This window comes from Diospyros lotus, chromosome 1 (assembly GCF_014633365.1).
Source record: "Diospyros lotus cultivar Yz01 chromosome 1, ASM1463336v1, whole genome shotgun sequence".
NCBI classification, from domain to species: domain Eukaryota; kingdom Viridiplantae; phylum Streptophyta; class Magnoliopsida; order Ericales; family Ebenaceae; genus Diospyros; species Diospyros lotus.
The window spans coordinates 24,228,839-24,251,530 of record NC_068338.1 but is presented as its reverse complement, the minus strand read 5'-3'; the positions used below and the strand labels follow the sequence as shown (position 1 = coordinate 24,251,530).

The 22,692-nt window shown below is 37.5% G+C and overlaps 1 protein-coding gene across 2 annotated transcripts in view; it reads left to right on the top strand.

Annotated features, from left to right (window-relative positions):
* The first annotated feature begins 3,649 nt into the window (after window positions 1-3,649).
* The window catches only part of LOC127805065 (chromatin structure-remodeling complex protein SYD), a 61,972-nt gene continuing 42,929 nt past the window's right edge, over window positions 3,650-22,692 (top strand). For both annotated transcript variants that reach the window (XM_052342224.1, XM_052342223.1), the window contains exons 1-10: window positions 3,650-3,823; window positions 4,822-4,936; window positions 5,024-5,085; window positions 9,047-9,162; window positions 9,283-10,053; window positions 10,365-10,756; window positions 19,172-19,338; window positions 19,525-19,589; window positions 19,659-20,339; window positions 20,865-21,151. In XM_052342224.1, coding sequence (XP_052198184.1) covers window positions 4,832-4,936; window positions 5,024-5,085; window positions 9,047-9,162; window positions 9,283-10,053; window positions 10,365-10,756; window positions 19,172-19,338; window positions 19,525-19,589; window positions 19,659-20,339; window positions 20,865-21,151 — 2,646 coding nt within the window. In that variant the 5' untranslated portion in view covers window positions 3,650-3,823; window positions 4,822-4,831. The remainder of the gene's footprint in view (window positions 3,824-4,821; window positions 4,937-5,023; window positions 5,086-9,046; window positions 9,163-9,282; window positions 10,054-10,364; window positions 10,757-19,171; window positions 19,339-19,524; window positions 19,590-19,658; window positions 20,340-20,864; window positions 21,152-22,692) is intronic.

Sequence of the window (22,692 nt, the reverse complement as noted above, 5' to 3'; positions counted from 1 at the left end):
ATCTTCATTACGTACATGACAAGATGACGTGCATGTTTAAACCACATAAAAATCCCCCACTTAATTAGATGTTACACGAGCTTTTATAACTATCAAGTGCAATAAATATTATTTTATGAAATAGATGAAGTTGTTTGCACAAACCCTGAATATTGTACAAGCTTTGAACATTATAAAAAGGTAAATGAGGTAATTGATTCTAGTCATTTGCTACCTCGTTACTTGTTAGCATTCTAAATAACCTAACGTGGTTTCTAACAATGTTGTTCGATATGCTATAGGAATCCCACTTCCATCTATAGTTAAAAGTTCCAAAAAAGCATGACACAAGATGGGAAACATTAAAATAATATTCTTGTGAAAAATGTATCTTCTACCTTTTATCTCACTGTTCCAATTCTTTGTAGCATTCCTTATTTTTGGAGTATCTCCATTGTATAGTTATATGACATTTTTTAAATGACTTGGGAAAATGCTACCTTTTAGAGTGGTTGAAGTGTTGTTTGCATATCAATTGAAAACATGGCATAGGGGATGGCTTAAGGCTTTCTTTGAGGCAACAATTGAGATTAGTAGTTCGATGGACTATTTCTAATACATTGCTCATGATTTTTTGTGTAACATATTGATAAGTCATCATTAAATTGGTAGAATCACTCATTAATGAGTCTTGAGGTTTGCGTATGGATGCAATGGCTAGTTGCATTTCTGAAGGGTTTTATTACACATTAAAAGCTTATTTGAGGGATTACGATTTGATGCGTGAACACCTCTATATGTATAATGCAACATTCAAATTCATATTTAAGTTATTGCCTTGTTGCAAAATGAAGGAGTTACTCGAGTAATTTGGCATGGTTTTTGCATAATTGGGCTTGTACGTGTGGAGATATCTAATGAGTTTTATGCTTATCTATCATGAGCCAATGTTGGAGCCTTCTCTAGAGTTATTCATCAAATTCTTCAATACTACTCGAATCTTAAGAGATGGGTGTTGGTTAATTTTCATAACAATTTGCTTACTGGGTAGTCAAAGTTTTCCAACAATTGGGGAAACATTTGTGTTATTTTGACCCTATTGTCCCAATTTGGATAGAAAGGTTTGGTTACTTATGAAATGTCATTTTATCGTTCCAACAAACATTAACATAACCCATGTCCTAAAGGTTGCAAAGTTGTTGGTTATCATCGATAGATTCAATAAGCCTTGGTTTTCTAAACGATAAACCTTTACTAGGCTAAGTAATCTTGATTAAGCATTCTTTTGAATCCTTATTTATTTTTCATCTTATTCTCGGTGTTTAAGTTCAACTTTAATAAATTTTAAAGAAAATAGTAAAGACCTTTAAATATATGTTAATATCAAGTTTGTATTTGTACATAGAATATATACGCGAAAACAATGTAGTGCAAATAATTTATGAAAAATGTGGTTAAAAAATGTTCTCTATGTCAAAATTGTTTTATACAAAAGATATATTCATCTTATTTTATATAAAATACGTGATACAAATCAATAATTAGAATAAAAGGCCATACAATATAATATTTTACTATATTTTTGTGTGTATATGTGTGATTTATCAAAGTACTAAAAATATAATGTATCAAACAAAAATAGTAAAAATACAGTTTTGGTCTCAAAGCTAAAAATACTAAATTTTTTTCAATAAGTCATTTTTTCAAATATTTTCCTTACTTTTATAAATAAAATATTTTATAAAAGAATCTGCTGTACCCCAATAATCGAAAGGAAAAAAGAAAAAAAGAATTGCTAAGAAGATAGGAAATTGTTAGGGAAAGGGCTTCCGAGATAACACTTTGGAAGGGTCATTTGGAAGGAATTTGGCTTTTGGATGATTCCTCGCGAGGCAAGGTAGCCGTCTCCAATACACGACCATAGCCTTTTCAGAATAAGCTTTCGAGAGGGACTTTCAGAAATGATTATTTGGCTTTTTCGAAGCGAAGCCATCCAAGGCAACGTGTCCTCCTAGATTAGTGACACGTGCCCCTGTCCACCATCCTCGAAACACGAGCCCTATAAAAGCCCATCTACAGTTCTTAGAAAGGGGATCCAAACATCGATATACCATTTCCACTTTCATTCTGAAATTTAGCCTACCTTTATTTCCATGAGATTATTTTCCTTCTGTTACTGACTTAAGCATCGGAGGATTTTTGCGGGAGAAAAACCTCGCGAGCCTTCTAACAGTTGTTCGTTGTTCACAATCAATTCAGAAGCATTATACTTGTTTTTTTTGAAGAGTTAAGTTATTTCGGAATGAACCCTACAGAAGCACTCCAGATGGCTAGACCCTCATTTGTGTAAAACCCTCAACTCGTACGAAGGCATATTCGGGAAGGCGTTTCGGAAGACTTATGTAGAATGATTACTTCGAAAGTCCGCCCATAATTTAGCGAGTAAGACGTGTTTGTATATTGGAAGACCTTGCACATTCCTTCAGAATGAGAGTCTCTTAAGTATTCTATCTTCCTTTGGAAGGAACCTCAAGCAACTTTGAAAGACCTTTCGGAAAGCCCATTCGGAATACCCCTTTGGAGGCCTACCTTAATCTTGTGACCGAATTTCAATCGTATCCCGAGACTGTTGGTATCCACGTGTATCCTACCCCTAAAAATTATAATTATTGTATTTTTCCAATAACAAAATTAATATCATGAACAAACAATAATAAAAAAGGTAAATTATACTTTGACTCTCTATGGATTGTGTCATTGGTTAAAACATTTTTTTTATTTGGAAATATTTTTAGAAGTCATTGTAATTTAATTTACTTAAATTATATTAATTAAATGTTAATTAAGTTAAAATAAAATCAATTAAACAAAAAAAACTTACAATTATAACCTCTAAATCTTTATTTTAATTAGAGTTCTTCACATAATGTAATTTAGATAAAATCTCATAAATTTAATATTAAAAATTAAATTATATCAAATTAATAAACCATGTTCATAAATCTTATGTTTTAACGTTGGAATGAATTAATGAAATTAAACATTATAATGAATATGAAATTATTAAAAAATAATTATGCTTGAATTTTTCATCTTCTATTTTATCTTTAAAATACTTAGATTATTTGTGACGTGTTTAACTATCTCGAATTAAGTGATGAAACTAGTTAATAACATTTTCAAAATAATTTTTCATGCATATAAACAAATTCATAATATGCATAAATTATCTATACTTATTATAATAAATAAGATGATAATTATTACTTATTGTATATTAAAATAAATCGTTTGATTTTGGATGAAATATTAATTATTTTATTAATAATAATATATCTCGTTCTTTATCTACTAAATTATAAGGGATAATAATATGAATATATGTGCGTGCGTCATATAAATGGGTTTTTATGCAATGAGTAAAAATTTTGACATCATACTAATTCATAAATTTTATGATAATAATGCAATTTATGTAAATTTAATAGTTATAAAAGAAATAATAATAAAATTTAGGGTATTGATACAATTTGAGCTGGAACAGTGGGTATGTGAATAATAAACAAACCGGGAAGTTTAGGGGTAGAAATGCAATAACAAGGAAGAGATATTTGTGAAGGGTTTAAATGGCATTTCACAGCATCACACGGGCGTTTTGCTTCCCTCGTGCGGGACGAACTCCCAGCGTTGAAGAGCCTGCGAAGCTGCAATTACTCTCTTTCTAGGGCTCATTTCTCCCACCCGACGAGAGAGAAAGCGAGAGCCGAGGAAGCTAAAATCAACTCTTCTAATTGCCGTTTCCTTTCGATGTAGAGCAAATTCTCCTATTCTGAACTCCGATCAGGTAGATTCCCGCTTTTCGATTCCCCAATTCACTCGTTTTCTATGTTTTTTTCCTTTTTCTTTCTCCTCTTTTCCTTCATCTTGTAGCTCAGGAATATACAAACACGGAGACGATTCTGCGTAGCGTGTATGCAGTGGCTTGTTGAACTATGCCTGATCAACTGAATATACAGACATACATGTAGTGGATGATTGCGTAACAAAGGCATATCTGAAATGAATGAGAAAAGTTCTATCTGCGTTCTTAGCACTAGAACACTCTCTCCTTCTCTCCTTCCCTCGCTCTTTTTCTCGCTCCCTTTCTCTCTGGGTGTCTATTTGTGTGCTTATAGATGTGGCAAAAGGAGCGGAGTGTAATTACTATAGTTGCAATAAATTATGGGCGAATTGGGTTTCCATATTTGTGGGCTGACCTCTTTTTCGATTGCGCTACTTTGTTGTGTTCTACAAAAAGTAGTTAATTTATTGTGATTTCTGTTGGACTTTCCTACCATTGGTGGTGGATTCTTGACGTTGAAAGGAAATGTGGTTAGGAGGAACTGGGGAGGAGCTGAAGGTCGCCTCAGTTTTTCATTTTGTGCTATTTTATTTACCTCAGACCATGAATTGGATTTTGAAGTATGCAATATGTTGGCAGGCTTTATAGTTTAGAAATGCGCTACGTTGTTTTGTTTGATGTCTGTGTTCTGTAACTTCTGTTTGGTGGGTCTGTGTGTCAAGGACATTTTGGTCTAGCTTATCCCTTTCCCTCTCTCACCCTATATACTCTTTCTATGACCTTATAGTGTTCATTTGGTTATCTTTTTAGGGCTAGTAGTTGCATTCATGGCAGCACCCTCCTCTCTTTCTTCTTCTTCTTTTTCTTTTTCTTTCACTGTTAAAGGTAATTGTGAGGATAAGTTGCTTCAGACTAAAAGTAGAAATTATAGTTTGGCATGTGTGCAGTTGGATTGTGAATTTCAAAGTGACAGTCTATGACTTTTTGATATTGTCTTGTAGTTCAAGTGAGATGGCAGCTCCACATAATGTTGAGCTGGAAGCTGCAAAGTTCCTACATAAACTCATTCAGGAATCTACAGATGAGCCTACAAAATTGGCTAGAAAACTTTATGTGGTGTGTATAATTTCCTTTTGCATCGACATGATTTAAGTTTAGTTTTACTTAATTGTTTGATGCTTATTATTTACTTAAAATTTTCAGATTTTGCAACACATGAGATCAAGTGGGAAAGAAAATTCTATGCCATATCATGTGATATCAAGGTAAAGCATTTCCAGCGCTATCAGTATTTCTTGATTACCTTTAATATTGGAAAATCTCTCACGTTTTGAGACAACTAAGGCAGTGGCAGCTATGGAAGCATTGAGGGACAATTTTAAATCCAGCCAGTCATGTTTTAACTGATAATATGAGTTAAATAAGATGCCCGGAGATTCGTATTCTTGCTTAATTGAATTGATGAAGTAAAAAAACAGCTTGTTGTTTTCACCTGGAAGTGTGGCCTAGACTTTTTTCCAATTAGAGATCCTTTTCAGTGTGTGGCTTAGTCCTTACTCCATGTGCAAGTATTCATTTAGTGAATAAATGGGGTGTGATTAAGATTTTGCTTTTAATTATTGTTTTATTAAACTTGTGCAGTCCAAGTTCTGAAGTCTTATGTAATGAAGTTGAATTTGGTTTTTAGCCCCTGGCTACCAAATGCGAGTTTATTTTCTCTTTTCTGAACTATCTAAACAATAACAGCGTCATTCTGTGGCCAGTAATTTGCAGGCTTCTTCCAGATGTCAGCATTATATATAACTCATAATCTAGTGTAACACATGCATATTAAGCATAATATGTTGGGTTCCAATAAAAAAGATGTGCAATTCAGAATTTGCATTATTATCCTATACCTTCAAACTTCTCTATTAAAATGTAAAAGTGCATCCAGTGTTTTATGTGATAGATTCCTTTAAAGTGTCAGATCCTTGAATCTGACAGGAAGTTCTCATTGAATTGGTGAGAATCCGGTTAAGAAATTAGAAGGAAATGAGAAGAATTTCAGAGGGAGATTCCTTTAAAGTGTCAGATCCTTGAACCTGACAGGAAGTTCTCATTGAATTGGTGAGAATCCGGTTAAGAAATTAGAAGGAAATGAGAAGAATTTCAGAGGGAGATTCCTTTAAAGTGTCAGATCCTTGAATCTGACAGGAAGTTCTCATTGAATTGGTGAGAATCTGGTTAAGAAATTAGAAGGAAATGAGAAGAATTTCAGAGGGAGAGGGACTACAGAAAGATAGGAGGGAAATCCGAGAGAGAGAGAGGAGAGATTAAGAGGGAAATCAGAAGTTTTTGATTAATTTATTTTCTTCCTTTTACACTGAATGCAATCAGTAATTTTATACTGATTGTAGCTAGCTTTTGGTGCCAAAAGGGCCGCCACTTTTCAAAGTTACATCTTTCAAAATATTGCAACTATCTAACTTCCTTCTAGAAGAATGACCTTTCATTTGCCCATTCCTTCTACCTGAGAATGTATCCCCTCTTAGTTCTTAGGAACATGACATAAAGCTAAAAGGAAAATTTATAAGTTGGCTATAAAATCAGTTTTATTGTACAGTAAAGAATGTTGGGTACTAAAGTGTCATGTACCCAGGGTTTGGATTGGAAATTGGAAGAAACCGAGGGGAATTAGACTAAAAGGGAGGGAAATACAACAAGAATTGGGGGGGGGGGGGGGAATTACTGACAGAACAGCAAGGAGGAGGAGATTAGATAGAATTCAGAGGGATTGGGAGAGAGATCAGAGGGAAATTGAGAGAGAATTGATGAGAGGGAAATGACTGAATTCAATTATCATTCAAAACATACATTCTCTAACTACCTTAGCCTATTTATAGGCTGTAAACTGAAGATGCAACACTACAGCAGCCTACAGTACAACCAGAAGAGAAATACACTAAATACACTACAACAGCCTAATACTAATCTATCTTTGGGGATCCTTGGGGTTGTGACCTATAGCAGCAACATGTGCAAAATACGAGTGTAATGGAGATGAGAATGTTTTGATAGAGATGCAACCATACAAGAAAAGATATAATTATAAATGAGGTTATTTGTAATTGTTGGAGAATTCGGTTAAAGAGTTTAGATAAGGATGTATCGGTGTTTGAATAAAAGGAGGATAAGCTGGGAGGATAAGCAGCCGAATAAGGAGCCGAATAAATCTAAAGGAGATAAGGAAGAAAATAAGATATTGCTGAGATAAAGAAGAAGATTTCTGTTATCTGTAACCTATTTAAATTAGAATTGTATCCTATATCTTGTAGGATTAGGAGTAGAAACCGTAGCATTACACCTGTATATATATGCCATCCGTTCAATACAAACTATGAGTTTGATTGATTTCATCTCTATTCTTACCTAAGGCTATTCTACTTAGGATATTTGGTTCTATTTAGTAATAAGGTTGGAGTGGCTCTTATTAAAGATAAGATGTGTGAGACCAAGACCAGTTTTCAAAAGCACTAAGAGCACTTAAGCGCAAAAGGCCTGTGAAGCTTAAGCATAAAGTGAAACCCCAAACACACGCTTAAGTGAAGTGAAGCGCACATAAATGAAATGAAGGGTATAAACTTTTATAAGCATAAACAAATATAAACTATTAAAAAGTAAAAATCAATCATTAGAAAGAGAAGATGAAAGGTCTAAACTCTTCAATGAATATGCTGAACTCTTCACTGAAAAGATGAAAAGTCTGAACTTTCTATCTTCCATCAGAAATCTGCCATTTCTAGGGATATGGAGTCTTATTTTTTAAAATTTATATTTAATTTTATTCAGATCTTTTTGAGATCAGATGAAACATGTTTCTGGGTAAGGATTCCATACAAGCAGCCACACCATAACGAAAATTTAAGCAAATCCAACAGTCCATTTAAAAGCAGACTTTATAATGCTTCACAGCTTAGATAAAAGTGTAACTTAAGCCTGTTTGCTCAACTAAAGTTGCTGGGCTTCATCCACAAAAAGCTCTAAAGGAGTTGGGCTTTGGGCTTAAAGTAAGCTTAAGCATACTGTTTAAAACATTGACTGAGACACAATTAAGATTATCTGTTCATGTGAGATGAAGACCAATCTAGGCTTTTGTGAGAAGAGTGGATGAAATGGAACAAATCTTGAGCAAGATGTCATGCACCTAGGGTTTACCGAGGGTTTAGAATTGGAATTTGGAAGGAATTGGGGAAGAGAGAATAGAAGGGAAGGGAGAAATCAGAAGAATGGAGGGAGAAGTCAGTGAGAACAGAGGGAGAGGGAATTCGAGAAGGAAGAGTTCAGATTTTATTCCACAACTACACTCTCTAACTAATCCAGCCTATTAATACGCTGTTACAACAAAGAAGAATTACATGTATTGAACAATTATTTCTAACAATTACTTATATATCCTTGGGTTGTGACACAAGAGAAGTAGAGGAAAACCAAGAACAAGCTTGATGTCAAACTCTCAGGTATGATATGAGTTAGAAGGGCCTTGTCGAAGATATGGTTATAGATAGAAATGATTAGTGAGCTAGAATTCATGTTGCTGACCCTACCTAGTGGGATTAATGCTTGACATGATGGTCTTGTTGCTGGAGTCCAGACTTTCCTACTCTAGTGAGTGCAGCTCTACTATTCATTAATTTCAATTGTTTGATAATTTCTTTGTCCACTGGAATCTCTCTCTTGCATTTAGCGAGTAGCCTTCATTTCATCTTTGCTGATAAAAAGAATGATATCTGTCACAGGTGTACCATATATACTTCTTAATCTAGTGTACCATGTACATATCAAGTGAAGGATAGTGTGGCAGGATCCAAAACAAAAAGTGTAATTCAGGAGTGGCAATGATTGAATGGTCGGAAGTTTCCTATTTAAGTCATTTGTATCTAATTTATTAATTTGGTGTTCAGTTATCTTTTGTTTCTCCACACGGTTTCTAACTAGCATTTAGCATCCATATTCTCTTGTTTGATAAATGGTTAGCATTGATTTCTTGATATTTTCTTCATTGGTGGTCATCTAATTCTCTTCTAAGTTTGAGTTTTAGGGTTATATAACAGTTCCCCAGTTGGAAATAAAAAAACACTCAACTAATGGCTGACCCCTAGCTACTTTTGGGAGGCCTGTCAAAATTGTCCTGGTTTATCTCTTATTTAATTTATCATATATTTATATTATTTTTCTTCTTTCAAGGGCAATGGAGACTGTTATCAATCAACATGGCCTTGATATTGAGTCTCTGAAGTCGTCACACCTTCCTTTGACTAGCGGTACCCATATTGGAGATTCTTCTTCAACACAGTTTGCAGGTAAAACTATACCTACCAGATTGCTTTGGCTAATTTTGAGTGCAATGGCTATGGCATTGGGTCATTCTCAATTCCTGGGTACTATTGTTGTATTTAATGAAGGAGATATTATCAATGTAGGGTCTTCCCTCATGGGTACTATTCCAAAGGATTCTAAACTTGGAAGGACTGAAAATGAGGTTGCCAGTTCGCCTGCTTCAAGCAGGCCGCCTGTTGGGCCCAGCAGTGCAGGACGTGATATTTTTCAAGGATCTGTGTCTCATCTCCGAAATAAGTCTTTTGATCATGAAAGTCCATCCAGTTTTGAGACTAGGTCTGCCAATTCTCAGTCACAGGAAAGGCATGATACATCAAACTGGGAGAAGGCAAATCAAAATGACTCTAAGAAAGCTGGCAGTAAGAGAAAGAGGGCCGATCCGCCAACTGCCACTGATTCACATATTGAAAATCCCCAGAAACTTGATAATCGTGGCATTAATTCAGGCAGGGGGAATTTAGTAAACAAGGTTGAACCATCTGGGACTTTATCTGTTAAAAACAGCGACAATATTCAGTTCAATATGGTTCAAGGAAGCAGTCAGATGGAAAATATTGCATCTTTACCTAGTAGCATGAGATCATCAAATGTTGCCAGTTTGATGTCACGAGGTGCAAATTCAAAGTACTCCGAAGATGTGGAAGTTTCTTCTGCTCATAGTGCTTTAGGACTACAGCAAGGAGGCTCTCAGCTGCCAGCGCAGTATGGCTTTAATTCTAGGGGTTTGTGGAATCAAAATAGAGTAGGATTCTCACTTGAAAAATCCCAAGTGCCAAGGTTTCCTTCTGGTGCTGGATTTGCTAATTCAACAGCAGAAACATTGATACACCAGTCAACTGCTCCTATTGGATCAGGTGAGTAATTCTTAATGAATTAGCATAGCAATTATCAAATTTAGAACAGGACTGGAGTTGGTTAAAGTGGTCAATCTATAACTATATAATAACATGAAAACTTCCTTAGCAAATTTTCGATTTTGTAAATGTTGTGGTGTAGTATTGGAAAATTATTTGCTCATGGTCTGTGTGGATGGTGCCTGTTGCATTTTTGTTGAAAAGCAACAGTAGTTTTCATATAGGCATCAATGTTCATGCACTGTAAGTTGTTCCATTATGCATAGCAATATTGAGTTCTAATACACTACATGCTTCTACTTTATTTTTAGGTCCATCTGGTGAGGTTCACGGAACAACCCCTGGTGACTCTAGTTCATGTGCACCAGTAGAAACTGCAGTCCAGGGTCCGATGCATTTCATGAGTTCTTCATATGAAAATCCTGGTTTGGTCGCAAGGATTAATGAAGAAAGAAGCAGGGAAGCCTTTTCAGCCTCTCCTTCAGTTGAGTTCTCTGCTGGTAAGGTCACAGTAGATTCTGAGTACTGGAAGCATGGGTTCACGAAAGGTGCAGTAACTAATACTTCTGAGAGACATGGAGAACCCCAAATCTTTTCAGCTAATCGTGGGGAATTAGGATCCTCAACTCTGTCTACTGGGAAGACATTGGAGCATAATGATGGACCTTTGAATGAACTACCAAATGCAAATAAGATAGTTCAGGTATTTCATTTCATTATTGTGGTGAGATGGTTGTAGTAGGATGGTACAGGTTCTTCATTTCATAGTTACTGTAAGATTGTTCAGGTATTTCATTTCTTTATTGTGGTCCCTTTCCTTCTGGAAAAGTGAAATCATGTCATGCTTACATATTACTATGTTATTATTGCGATTCCTTTTCCTTCTAGCAAAGTGAAATCATGTTATGGTTACACATTATCAACTAATTTGGCTTCCTTTATGTTTTACTAGTCTTGCACATGATTGAATTTCAACTTATAAGGGACAAAATGTAATGATTGTGACTATGCTATGAGCTGTACAAGGATAATACCTTATCCTCTTGTGTTTGTGCATATGGTATAACCTATGCACATGCAACCTTAGTCATTGCATTTTTTTATTTGAAGATGCACTAGGAGGTTTACCTTTTGTGTTTGATTATTTTCATGTGCATCATAGAATAATGCTCCATCTTTTCCACACCTTATTACTATCGCTTTCCATTTAAGGATGGATGTTCAAGCACCCTTACTTGTGTTCCTTTTTTTTTCTTTCACCGCTAAGATTTCTTGCCCCAATGCATGTGCTCATAGAGGTTAATTTTTGCCTTTTTCTTTTTCCTAGTTTCCTTGGCTCCTTTCTCCAAATTTGTTTTAGTAATGAACATAATGTTCTTTGGCTATAATATTAATGAAGTGGAAGGATGAAAGATCTTCCTAGATACGAGGGGGAGTGGAAGCCAAATGATGAAATGAGAGATATTCGACCTTATCTCAAGCTTTGAATGATCCGAATATTTAGGAGCTTTATCTCGGATTTAACTTTTAACAACATTTTTCAGACCAAGCTTAAGGGGGAGTGTGGAGAATTACAATGAAATTAGTGCCATTATCAAAAGTTAAATCCCCCTTAAGCTTGGTCTGAAAAATGTTGTTCAAACCAAGCTTGGAGCTCATTTCATAAAAAAATTCTTCTCGGTAGAGCTTTAGTTAGGATATCCGCCACATGATTATTAGTTGGAGTGTAGACTAGCTGAAACATCCCTTCTTCCATCTTTTCTTTAATAAAATGCCTGTCTATTTCAACCGGTGTTGTTAAAGGCGCGCCTAGGCGCAAGGCCCCTCAAGGCGCAACCATCTCGCCTTGCCATGCCCAGGCAAGGCAAGATCCAGCTAGGCGCGCCTAGGCCCTTCAGGCGCACCTCCCTCAGGCGCAACTGATTTTTCAGCATGTTTTATTTTTTAAACATTTTTCTGTTAAAACTTAAAGAGAAAGAAAATAATAAAATACAATATTGAAAAGTCAACAAAACTCAAAAATATCATGCTCCAGCTCATATGATTTCTAGAAGGCCAAGAGACTACATCTCCAAGGCTCCAACTCTCTTACGCAACACTCTCTTCTCTCATGCAACGCAGCAACTGCAACTCCTCAAGTTCTTCTCCAGTTCTGATTGAGGTGCTTCACTACTTCTCCAGGCCAAGATAACATATCGACAATCCCTGCTTCTTCTTCTTCTTCTTCTTACGCTGCTGGCAGCTGTTAGCCTGCTTCTTCTTCGACAATCCTTGTTGCTTCTTCTTCTTCTTATTACGCGACTGCTTCTTAATCTTACGTTGCTGGTGCTGCTATCCTTCTTCTTCTTTCACGGCTGCTTCTTACGTTGCTGCTATCCTCCTGCTCCTTCTTCTCTTCTTCTTGTTCTTCTGCTATCCTTCTTCTTCTTCTTACGCTGCTGCTACTGCTAGCCTGCTTCTTTTTCTTCTTCTTCTTTCTTACGCTGCTGCTACTTATTCTTTTTCTTCTTCTCTCCTCTTGTTCTTCTTCTTCTTTAGTTCTTTTTTTTTTTAATTTTTATTTGTTGATGCCTGTTGCTGCTTCTTTTTCTTTGTTTTTCTTTTAACATTTTTGGGCATAATTTAGCCTTAGTCAGCATGCGCCTTGCACTTGCCAGGCGTGCGCCTTGCCTTACGCCTCAGGCTTCAAGACTCTTTGCGCCTTAGTGCGCCTTGGGCCCTTAACAACACTGATTTTAACATATTTTGTTCGATCATGATGGATCGGATTCTTCGCAATGCTGATGGTATATTGATTGTCACATAGCATTTGTATTGGTTTAGGGACAACCCCTCGTAGTTCTTGAAATATTCTCGTCAACCATATTCCTTCACAAAACCCTTGGGCCATAGCTCTAAATTCAGTTTCCGTGCTACTCCTAGAGACCATTGACTGTTTTTTGCTGCGTCAAGTGACTAAATTCCCCCAAACAAATGAGCAATACCCGGATGTTGACCTCCTATCACAAATTGAACCAGATCAATCAGCATCACTATACACTTCTATTCCTTGATTGTTTGTTTTACGAAACATCAAGCCTTTGCTAGGAGTTAATTTCAGATACTTTAAGGTGTGGTAGACAACCTTCATATGGACTTCTCTAGGATCATTCATAAATTGACTAACACAACTTATTGAGAAGCTGATATCCGGTCGTGTATGGGATAAGTATATTAACTTTCCCACCAATCTTTAGCATCTTTCTTTATCAACTGGAGCACACTCTTTGCCAAGATCTAACTTTGTAGTTGAATCCATAGGTGTGTCAGCCAGTTTGCAACCCAACATTCCGGTTTCTTTTAGTAGGTCTAGAGTGTACTTTCTTTGGGATACCGAGATGCCTTCTTTTGATCTTGCAACTTCCATATCTAAGAAGTACCTTAGATTTGCTAGGTCATTGATTTCAAATTCCCTTGCAAGCATTCCTTTGAGATTATTTATTTCAAACTTGTCATTTCCTGTAATAATAATGTTATCCACATATACTATAAGAATGGTCAATTTATCTCCCAATGTATGCTTGATGAACAATGTGTGATCGGCTTGACTTTGGTTGTACCCTCGTTGTTTGACTGCCCTTGTAAATCTCTCGAACCAAGCTCTAGGTGATTGCTTGAGAACATAGAGAGATCGTTTGAGTTTGCACACATTATCTCTCGTATGATTCGTTTTAAAGCCATGAGGAATTTCCATGTAGACTTCTTCTTCTAGAGTCCCATTTAAAAATGCATTCTTCACATCTAGTTGGTGAAGAGGCCAATCTAGATTTGCAGCTAGAGACAATAGGATCCAGATGGCATTCAACTTTGCCACCGAGGCAAAAGTGTTGAGCCCCCAAGTTGCAGCCGCCACAGCCGAGGTTCCCATCGTGCCATCCAATGACCGTAGTTTGTCACAAGCGACTGCTGTAGCCCCACACTTGCTGCAGCCTGGTGCGGAAGCCAAGCCAGCACCGCAAGCACCCGCAACAGGCTAGGCCGCACTACCGCATGCAGGGCCGGCCGAGGCCACTTGTCTTGGTGCAGGCCGCATGACATGGGCGCAGGCGCTAGCAGGGGCACCCGAAGATAGGCCATCTACGCCATGCAGCACCATGCAGGGCCACCAAGGCCCCTAACAGGCGCACAGCCACAGAAGTACGCCCACTGCTGGCCAACCAATGCACCCATTGCCAGCAACCGCCCATAACTGCCAATAACTGCCAAGGCCAATGGATGCACATTTTCATTTCCAGCAGTCATGTCTTTTCTTTTATAAGTTGTATCTCTTTGAAGGGTCATGAACAACCACTATATAAAGAGTTGTCTGGCTCATTTGTATTCATCAAGTAAATATATACAAAGAGACCATTATTTCTTAATATTCCGATTTTACCCTTCTATTCCGAAATAGCAAGGCATAAATCCCCTTCCGAGAACTAGGGCATCCATCAAAAAGTCCCTTGGTAATCAATACCGTAGGAGTGAGTGAACCCTTTTACTATTAGTTGAGGTTTGAACTGGTCAATCTGCCCATCTTCCCTATACTTAACTATAAATATCCATTTGCAACTGACAAGTTGCTTTCCAGGAGGTAGTGTGGTTATCTCTCATGTTCCGTTTTTCTCGAAGCCATTCATTTCATCAAGAACGGCTTGTTTCCATTGTGGTTGTTGAAAGACTTCTTTAATTGTGTTTGGCACCTGCACCTTATTCAAATTGGATAAAAATACACAAAACTTTAATGAAAGATCCTTGTAGGATGTGTAGTTGTGTATTGGGTGTTGAGTGCATGATCTTACTCCATTTCGTAATGCAATAGGCCAATCAATGCTTTCATCTTGTATTGTTCAAACTTTCTCCAAACTTTTCAACACTGTCACTTAGGAGAATATTCGGGTTAGTATCTTGGTCAGTCCGAGAGTAGGAGTGGTGTTCTCTCTCTTGTTAAGACTTCCTCCGAGATTAAACCTGAAATGCTTTGGTAGGAGAAGGCTAAGGACTAATGAAAGGACTTGTAGGAGTAGGGTCCAATTGGTTAGGTTGCTGATGGTTAGGTTCTTGTTGCATAGGTTTAGGCTGCATAGGATCAATGTGTTGTTGAGTTTGAGGGCTTGGGCTTGCAAGAATTTCCCAAAATTGATATTCTTGAGAATTGTAAGAATGGATCTCCTCCTGAATATTAGTTTTGGGATAATAGGGTTGGTTTTCAAAGAAGGTTACATCCATGGAGTTAAAAATTCGCTTATGCTCAGGAGAGTAGCACTTGTAACCTTTTTGATGAGGAGAATAGCCAATGAAGATGCATTTAAGGGATTTAGGATTGAGTTTGCTTCAGAATTGTTGGTGTACATGAACAAACAGAGTACATCCAAAGATTTTAAGGGGAATATGAGACAAAATCCGAGTGTGAGGATAGTATTTGAGGAGGGTGTGGCTCGGTGTTTGATGATCTAGAATCCTGAGGGCAATCCATTAATGAGGTAAGTGGCTGTGAGAATGGCTTCACCTCAAAAATGTTTTGGAACATTGGTGGAAAACAACAAGGATTGAGCCACTTCTAGGATATGCTGGTTTTTTCTTTCGGCTATACTGTTTTGTTGGGGTGTATCCATACATGAACTTTGGTGTATAATGCCATGGTTTGAAAGATAGGATCCACGGATTAGAGAAAAATATTCCTTGGCTTTATCGGTTCTTAGGATTTGAATTTTGGCATTGAATTGTCTTTCAGCCATAGAATGAAACATTTGAAAGATGGGGTCAACTTCTGATTTTTCTTTCATAAGAAATACCTATCTAAGTCGGGTATGGTCATCAATAAATGAAACAAACCAACGAGAACCCATACTGTTTTTAATTCAAGAAGGCCCTCATACGTCACTATGAATCAAAAGAATGTGAAGAAGTATAATTTTGACTAGGATAGTTATTCCTAACATGCTTAGAGTATTGACAGATTTCACAATGCAATTTATGTGGATCTTGACTCTTAAACAATGATGGGAATAATTTCTTAAGATAAACAAAGTTCGGATGACCTAGTCTATAGTACCATAACATGATTGCAATATCATAAGTAGTAAAAGAATTAGAGAAACAAACGGAAGGAATTGTTGAATAAGTGTTGGACTGAGCTTGGTTGCCTCCGGAGTTTGTCTTTGTAAGAAGATAGAGCCCCAATCTGCCTCAGCATTGCCAATCATCTTCCCTGAAGTCCGTTTCTGAAATTCACATACATTCTTTGAGAACTTAGCAATACAATCTAAATCAGATGTCAATTTACTGATAGATAATAGATTGCAATTCAGATTAGGCACCAAAAGGACTGATTTCAGCACAATATCCTTAGAAAGAGTAATGGATCCAGTTCCCACAACCTTTGACAGTGAGCCATCTACCTCCCTTACAGTCCAATTTTTGTTACATGGCTGGAAATTGGATAGGAGATTGATTTGCCCCATCATGTGATCTGAGGCCCTTGAATCAATCACCCAAACATTGGATAAATCTCTTTTAGTGATAAGGGCATGTAGAAGAGTACCTTTGTGGGCTATAGATCCTGATGCTATGGTAGAGGACTGATTGATTTGAGTCTTTCCAAACATGGTTTGCAGGCATTCCATTTGTTCCTTACTAAACAATGTTGGTGCCGTGGTTGCAGTGCGCTCCTCCATAGATACTAGGTTGCTCTTACTCCTCTCATGTGCTGGCTTCCAATCTGGGATTTTGCCGTGTATCTCCCAACAAGTATCTTTCGTATGTCTTGCTTTGTGACAGTGATCACACCATGGTGGTCCCTTCCTCGGTTTGAAATTCTGTGGAGTACTTTGGGTGACTAATGCTGACTGTTCTAGATTAGATGTTGCAGGTTTAAGCATGATCTTCAACCTACTTTCTTCCCTTCGAACCTCGAAAAAAGCTTCTTGAATACTTGGGAAAGGGTTTTGTACCAAGTATCCTTCCTCTAATACCATCTAGGTTCTTGTTCAAGCCCATTAGGAATTTATACAACCTCTTTTGTTCCACAATCTTTTTGTACTTTGCAAAATCTTCTGTGCACTTCCATTCAATGTTATCAAACTTCTCTAGTTCTAGCCAATATTTGTTCAAGGAATTGAAATATTGAGTCACATGAGATTCACCTTGTTTGAGATCATCAAGCAAGCTTTCAATCTCAAACAATTCAGAGGTGTTTTCAACATGTGAATAGGCTTCTCTAGCAGCCTCCCAAATATCTTGGGCTGTATCATATAAAGGAAAATTCTCTCCTATATCATTCACCATAGAATTTATAAACCAGGACATTACCATATTATTCTCAGCTTTCCAACTCCGATATGTAGGATCTTCTTCCTTTGGTTTGATTGTTGCTCAGGTCAAGTAATCGTCCTTCCCCTTCCCACATATGAACATCAAGACTTGAGACCATTGTAGGTAGTTCTGCCCATTCAATTTATGTCCAATGACAATGAAAATATTATTGTCGATGGCTCCTTGATTGTTGGTGGGTAAGGGGATAATTTTGGATGATTGAGAACTCTTGCTGGCCATGTTGATGAGTAGGGAGAAACAAGTGGCTGAAAGAAGAAAAGCACTACGGGAGGAAGGGCGAGTAGTGGTTTATCGGAAGAGGCTTGGGAGTGAATCAAAACTCTGCTCTGATACCATGTAGAATTAATTGAGAGAAGAGAATAATTCATTGTTTTATTTGATAGTGCTCAATATATACATGATTAGGAGATAAAAGTCCTACCTAATGTACAAGTCTAATCTATCTATAAGAACAATATCTAATCTATTTAATTTTACAAATTATCTAACAGAAATAATCAGCTAACATATAGGGGAGAGATTCGGCCTTATCTATAGCTTTGAATGATTCGAATATTTAGGAGCATTATCTCGGATTTAACTTCTTGATAATGCCACTAATTTCATTTTAATTCTCCACAATATCAGAAGCATGTTCATGATGTTGCTGTATTGCGTATGAACCATTCTTGGGTCTTGTCTTCAACATGCTCACAAAGGCTGAAGATGAAAGTGGTTGCATTGGATGGCTATGTACCCTTATGGGTGAGCTGATTAGCTTGACTTTGTAATTGCTAGTAAGGTCTGGATGAAGAACGAAAGATGTCCGCTGAGAAAATATAGAACCTTAAAGAGTATTTTTTTAGGGGAATGGATGGAACTATTTACGGTTTGCAGTAACTACTATGCAGTATCTTCACGGTTTTGGTGGTGGTGGTGGTGGTGGTGGTGGGGGGGGGGGGGGGGGGGGCATGGGCCCCACCCCCCTCTGATGTTGCCCGCGTCAGGAAAACCTTATGTTGCCCAACGCGGGCAACATAACAATTTCCATATCTTCATTTACCACCAATGATGATATATGTATGTCATGATAGCCAGGAGAAATCCATCTTAGCCATATCAGCTTTGGCCACCATAGCTGGGAGGAATCCTATTTCCAGATTACATTCTCCTTCTCTACATTCTCATGTGCAACAATACTGCTACTCAGTGGGTTCTTATGATTGGTGTTTGAGATAATGATAATTTGGGTGAGGGATGAGAAGGCCTCTGACTCTTGGTCAAGGTCTCAAGAGTTTTTAGTAGGAGTCTGTAACTGAGATCTAGGGGGTGAATGATTGGAATAAGGTAAAGGATGCGGATGATAGTTTGAAACTCATGGCAACAAGGATTTGGTCAAAAAAGTTGGGTTAGTTGCACTAGTGGGATTAAGACATGGTGGTGGCGTTGGTGTTATTCCTTGAGAATTTCTAGCTATTTTAGTTTATTTTGAGATATTCTTGTGAGCAATTGGATTTCTTAGAGTTCTTAGTTCTTCCTTTCGAATTGCTTGCCTGTTCAATTAGTTCTCAGATATTTTGTGAGCAATATATATATATATATATATTTTACTCTGTAGTTTTTTTGTGACTGTTGATGTTCAATTATGCTGTGTTAAATTAGGGGTTATATCTTTATTCAATGATCTTCAGTAATATCTTCACATTGTGCATATGTCTTCTTACGCATAGCTGCGTTGAAACATTATGTTTTATTGCTTTTGGAAAATGATGTTTCTGTTACACAGAGTGGCATTCCGGGAAATTTTATGGAAATGAACATCTTTAGAGGCCCAGTTCCTAGAGATACAGGAAAATTTCTGATTTCTCAGGCTCCTGGTGTATCTAACATGCCTTTCAAGGAGCAACATCTAAAACAGCTCAGAGCTCAGTGCCTCGTGTTCTTGGCATTCAGGTATATGTGGCTTTACCTTAGCTTCCGACCTCTTAATTATAGAGAATATACCGTACACCCCCCTCTGCCCAAAAATAAATAAATAAATAAAACAAAAGAAAAAAAGAAACAAAGAACCTGTTATGCTTCTATAATCCTTGTTTCTAGTTGTATTATTTCCAAAACAAAATTGCTTGGCACATGCAGGAATGGTCTGATGCCAAAGAAGCTACATCTTGAAATTGCATTGGGAAACTTCCTTCAAAAAGAAGGTAACTACTATTAGATATTCTATTTTCTATTTCCCACCATCACTTGAAAATTAACACACATCACTGCAGATGCTTCTCGCAAAGAGCTGATTGATCATAAAGGAAAAGGGCTCTCAATTAATGATCAAAGTTACAATTCTGGAGTTCTCCCTGTCCCTGGGGCTAGTTTGTCAAAAGAATCTGAGGACCCAAACCTCATGGGGGACAAGAGTCACCTGCCTTCTGATCTTTCTGCACAAGCAGAAGAAAGGTGGCATCCTTTAGCCACAAGAGGAAGAAGTGAGGCTGAGGCATCGATTCAGGAAATACTAGATCCGCAGGCATTCCTATCTAGGGGCTCACAACTGGATTCTTCAAGAGTGAGGGATTTATCTGTTAGTAGTCAGAAAGAGGATTCAAGGAATGGACAGCAGGCTGGGAATGCAAAGCAAGCTTCCTCTCTTATGGGCATAAACAAGCAGACAAAACCTGAGTTGATCAACTGGACTGGGGCTGGTAATGAGTTTGCTGATGGATCAGTTCCTGGGTCTGTCATCTCTCAAGAATCAGTGTCAGAAAGAAGAGATGGTGCTCCAAGTCAATTGCAGATCCTTCCCGACTCTAGCATTCAAGGAAGCCGACATGCTGGTAGTCATTTGCCTAGTTTTCCATCAGGAGAACATTGGAAGCCTATTTCAGGAACTGAAGCTGAACGCCAAACTGTGATGACTATGAAGGATGCAAATGTCTTGTTGAAGAATGTGTCTGAGGGTGAGAATCATGCCTTTAGCCAAGTAGGGGAGGAAATGGATTCAGTTTGCCTTTTCCTAATAGAGAAAACTATTGCCATACTTGTCTCATACTTGCCATGGGTTTGAATCCCTCAATCCCTTAATCATGTCTGGTTGAATTTTTTTAATCTCATCTCCCTTTCTGCTTTTGCATTAGGGGGGGGGGGGGGGGGGGGGTGGGACTAAGTTTAGGCTGTTTAGCTATTTGGCACATTTTGAACTTTCATATGACTCAGAAAATAAAAGACGTTAAAAATGAAACTAGTTAACTATAAAATAGTAGTAAAATGAATTTTCTTGAAAAATTGGAGAAGTAAAACTCTAATGTCTCTTACACAATAATGAAATTTCTGTGTTATTGTATAGTTCAAAATTTTGGGGTTGGTGATGACTTTAATCCTTCCTATTCATAAACCCAATTTGGGATTAAATTATCAGCCTTTTAATCAGTAACTTCCACTTGTGCTGCTCTGTTGCTTATGCTACAAGTAAATCCATTGTCCAGATTATCAAAAAATTTCTGAGGTTCAAAGAAGATGTATTCCAGATGGATGCAAAAGTATACTTCCTGACATGCAAAAGAATGGTAGTGGAGGTCCCATAATGCCAGAAACTGACCAACAGGAGGAAGATATGTCTTCACATGCAGATTTAGCACCATCTCCTACTTGTACCACATCAGAGAAGTGGATTATTGAACAGCAGAAGAGGAAACTCTCAATTGAGAAAAATTGGGCGCTAAAACAACAAAAGACAGCACGGAGAATTGCTTCTTGTTCTGAAAAATTAAAGGTTTGTGATGAAGTACTATTTTATGCCTGTTTGTGGAGTTTTTCTTATTTCATTTTCTGAGTTAAAAGTAATCTGTGGTTATACTCTCTTTTGTGTTTATTGTTTTCTGTCAGGTCATTTATTTTTTCCCTTCCTGAAAAAGAAAATCTTTTAGTGTAGAATGGGGCACATGCTCCCTTGGTATGATTTGGATGGGGCTGTGTTTGAGTGCCTTTTTTTCTTGCACTGAAGTGTTAAGAAAGTGACAGTGACTTCTCTAACTGGTTAATATAATCAACCCTGCATTACCTAATCTGATTGTTGAACCAACACTGCTAAAAAATACGAAACTCAGTGTCTTACCTTTGTTATTACCACTGATGCACTTATTGCCCTTCAATCTACTGAAAGGCGAATTCAGAAAGTAGACAAAATCATCTTTCAGATGTTACTTTCTTATGGAAGCATAAAACAAAGAACAAGGACATTGGTTGAATTGCAGAATTAAGTCATGCCACTTCCAGATGTTACTTTCTTATGCTAGCCTGTCTGCATGACTCGAGACACTCACTGGTTGTTCTCAGTTTTTCTTTTAGCTTTCCCTAGTTGTTTAGGAGCTGTAGTTCTTATTTATAAAAATTGTAAGGAGCTACAGCCTTAGGATGGTTACCTTTCTTTGCAAGGAGTTTAATATAAAATAATCACTGATCTTCTATAGCTAAATATGGTAGCTTAGGAGTAGGCCAATTCAATCACTTTGGAGACCTGAAAGGAGTACTTGTATTAGTTGGCCCCTGTTACTCCCTCCTCCCCCCCCCCCCCCCCCCCCCTCCAAAAAAAAAAAAAAAAAAAAAAAATCTGTTGAAAAATCCAGACTTTTTATCATTTTTTCCACACGTACCTGCAATAGCATTCCGGTAGCGGGCTTCGATTTCATTTGTTCTGGCATGTACCTTGTAAATTGCTTTGTCACAAAGTAAGAAATGGTTTCTTCAACAAGTAAATGGTAGGAAGTGCACTTTCTTATGGTTTTTGGTAAAATTATGTTATCATGGTGGCATTTATAAATTGCTTTATTGTTGCTTTACCTAATAACCTGATGCAAACCAGAAAAGAAATCACTGAAACTTGGATTCAATTTCACTAACTTCAATCAAATTACAAGAAAAAACTGGGCATTCGAAAGGCCCTTAACTCTCCATAAGAACTAAATCTAAAATTTTCTTACCCCTACAAATTTCTCCCTCCCTTATATTCTCTACCCTCCTCCTCTAACCAAATTTGGTTTCGCACCTGCTGGGTTGTTACACAACCCAACGATTTTTCCACTCTACCTCTACGCACATGGCTGGCTGTTATGCTAGCCAGCCAATTTACTCTCCTGCCCTTGCCCCTTGGATCGTCTTTGATACGTCCAGTGAACCCCTATCATTACTCCCCCCCCCCCCCCCCACTTTCACCTTGTCCTCAAGGTGGAAAAATGGAAATTGCTGCTGGATCAAGTGGTAGGGCTCCCAAGTAGCTTCTAACGGGGGTAGCCCCTTCCATTGAATGAGCATCTC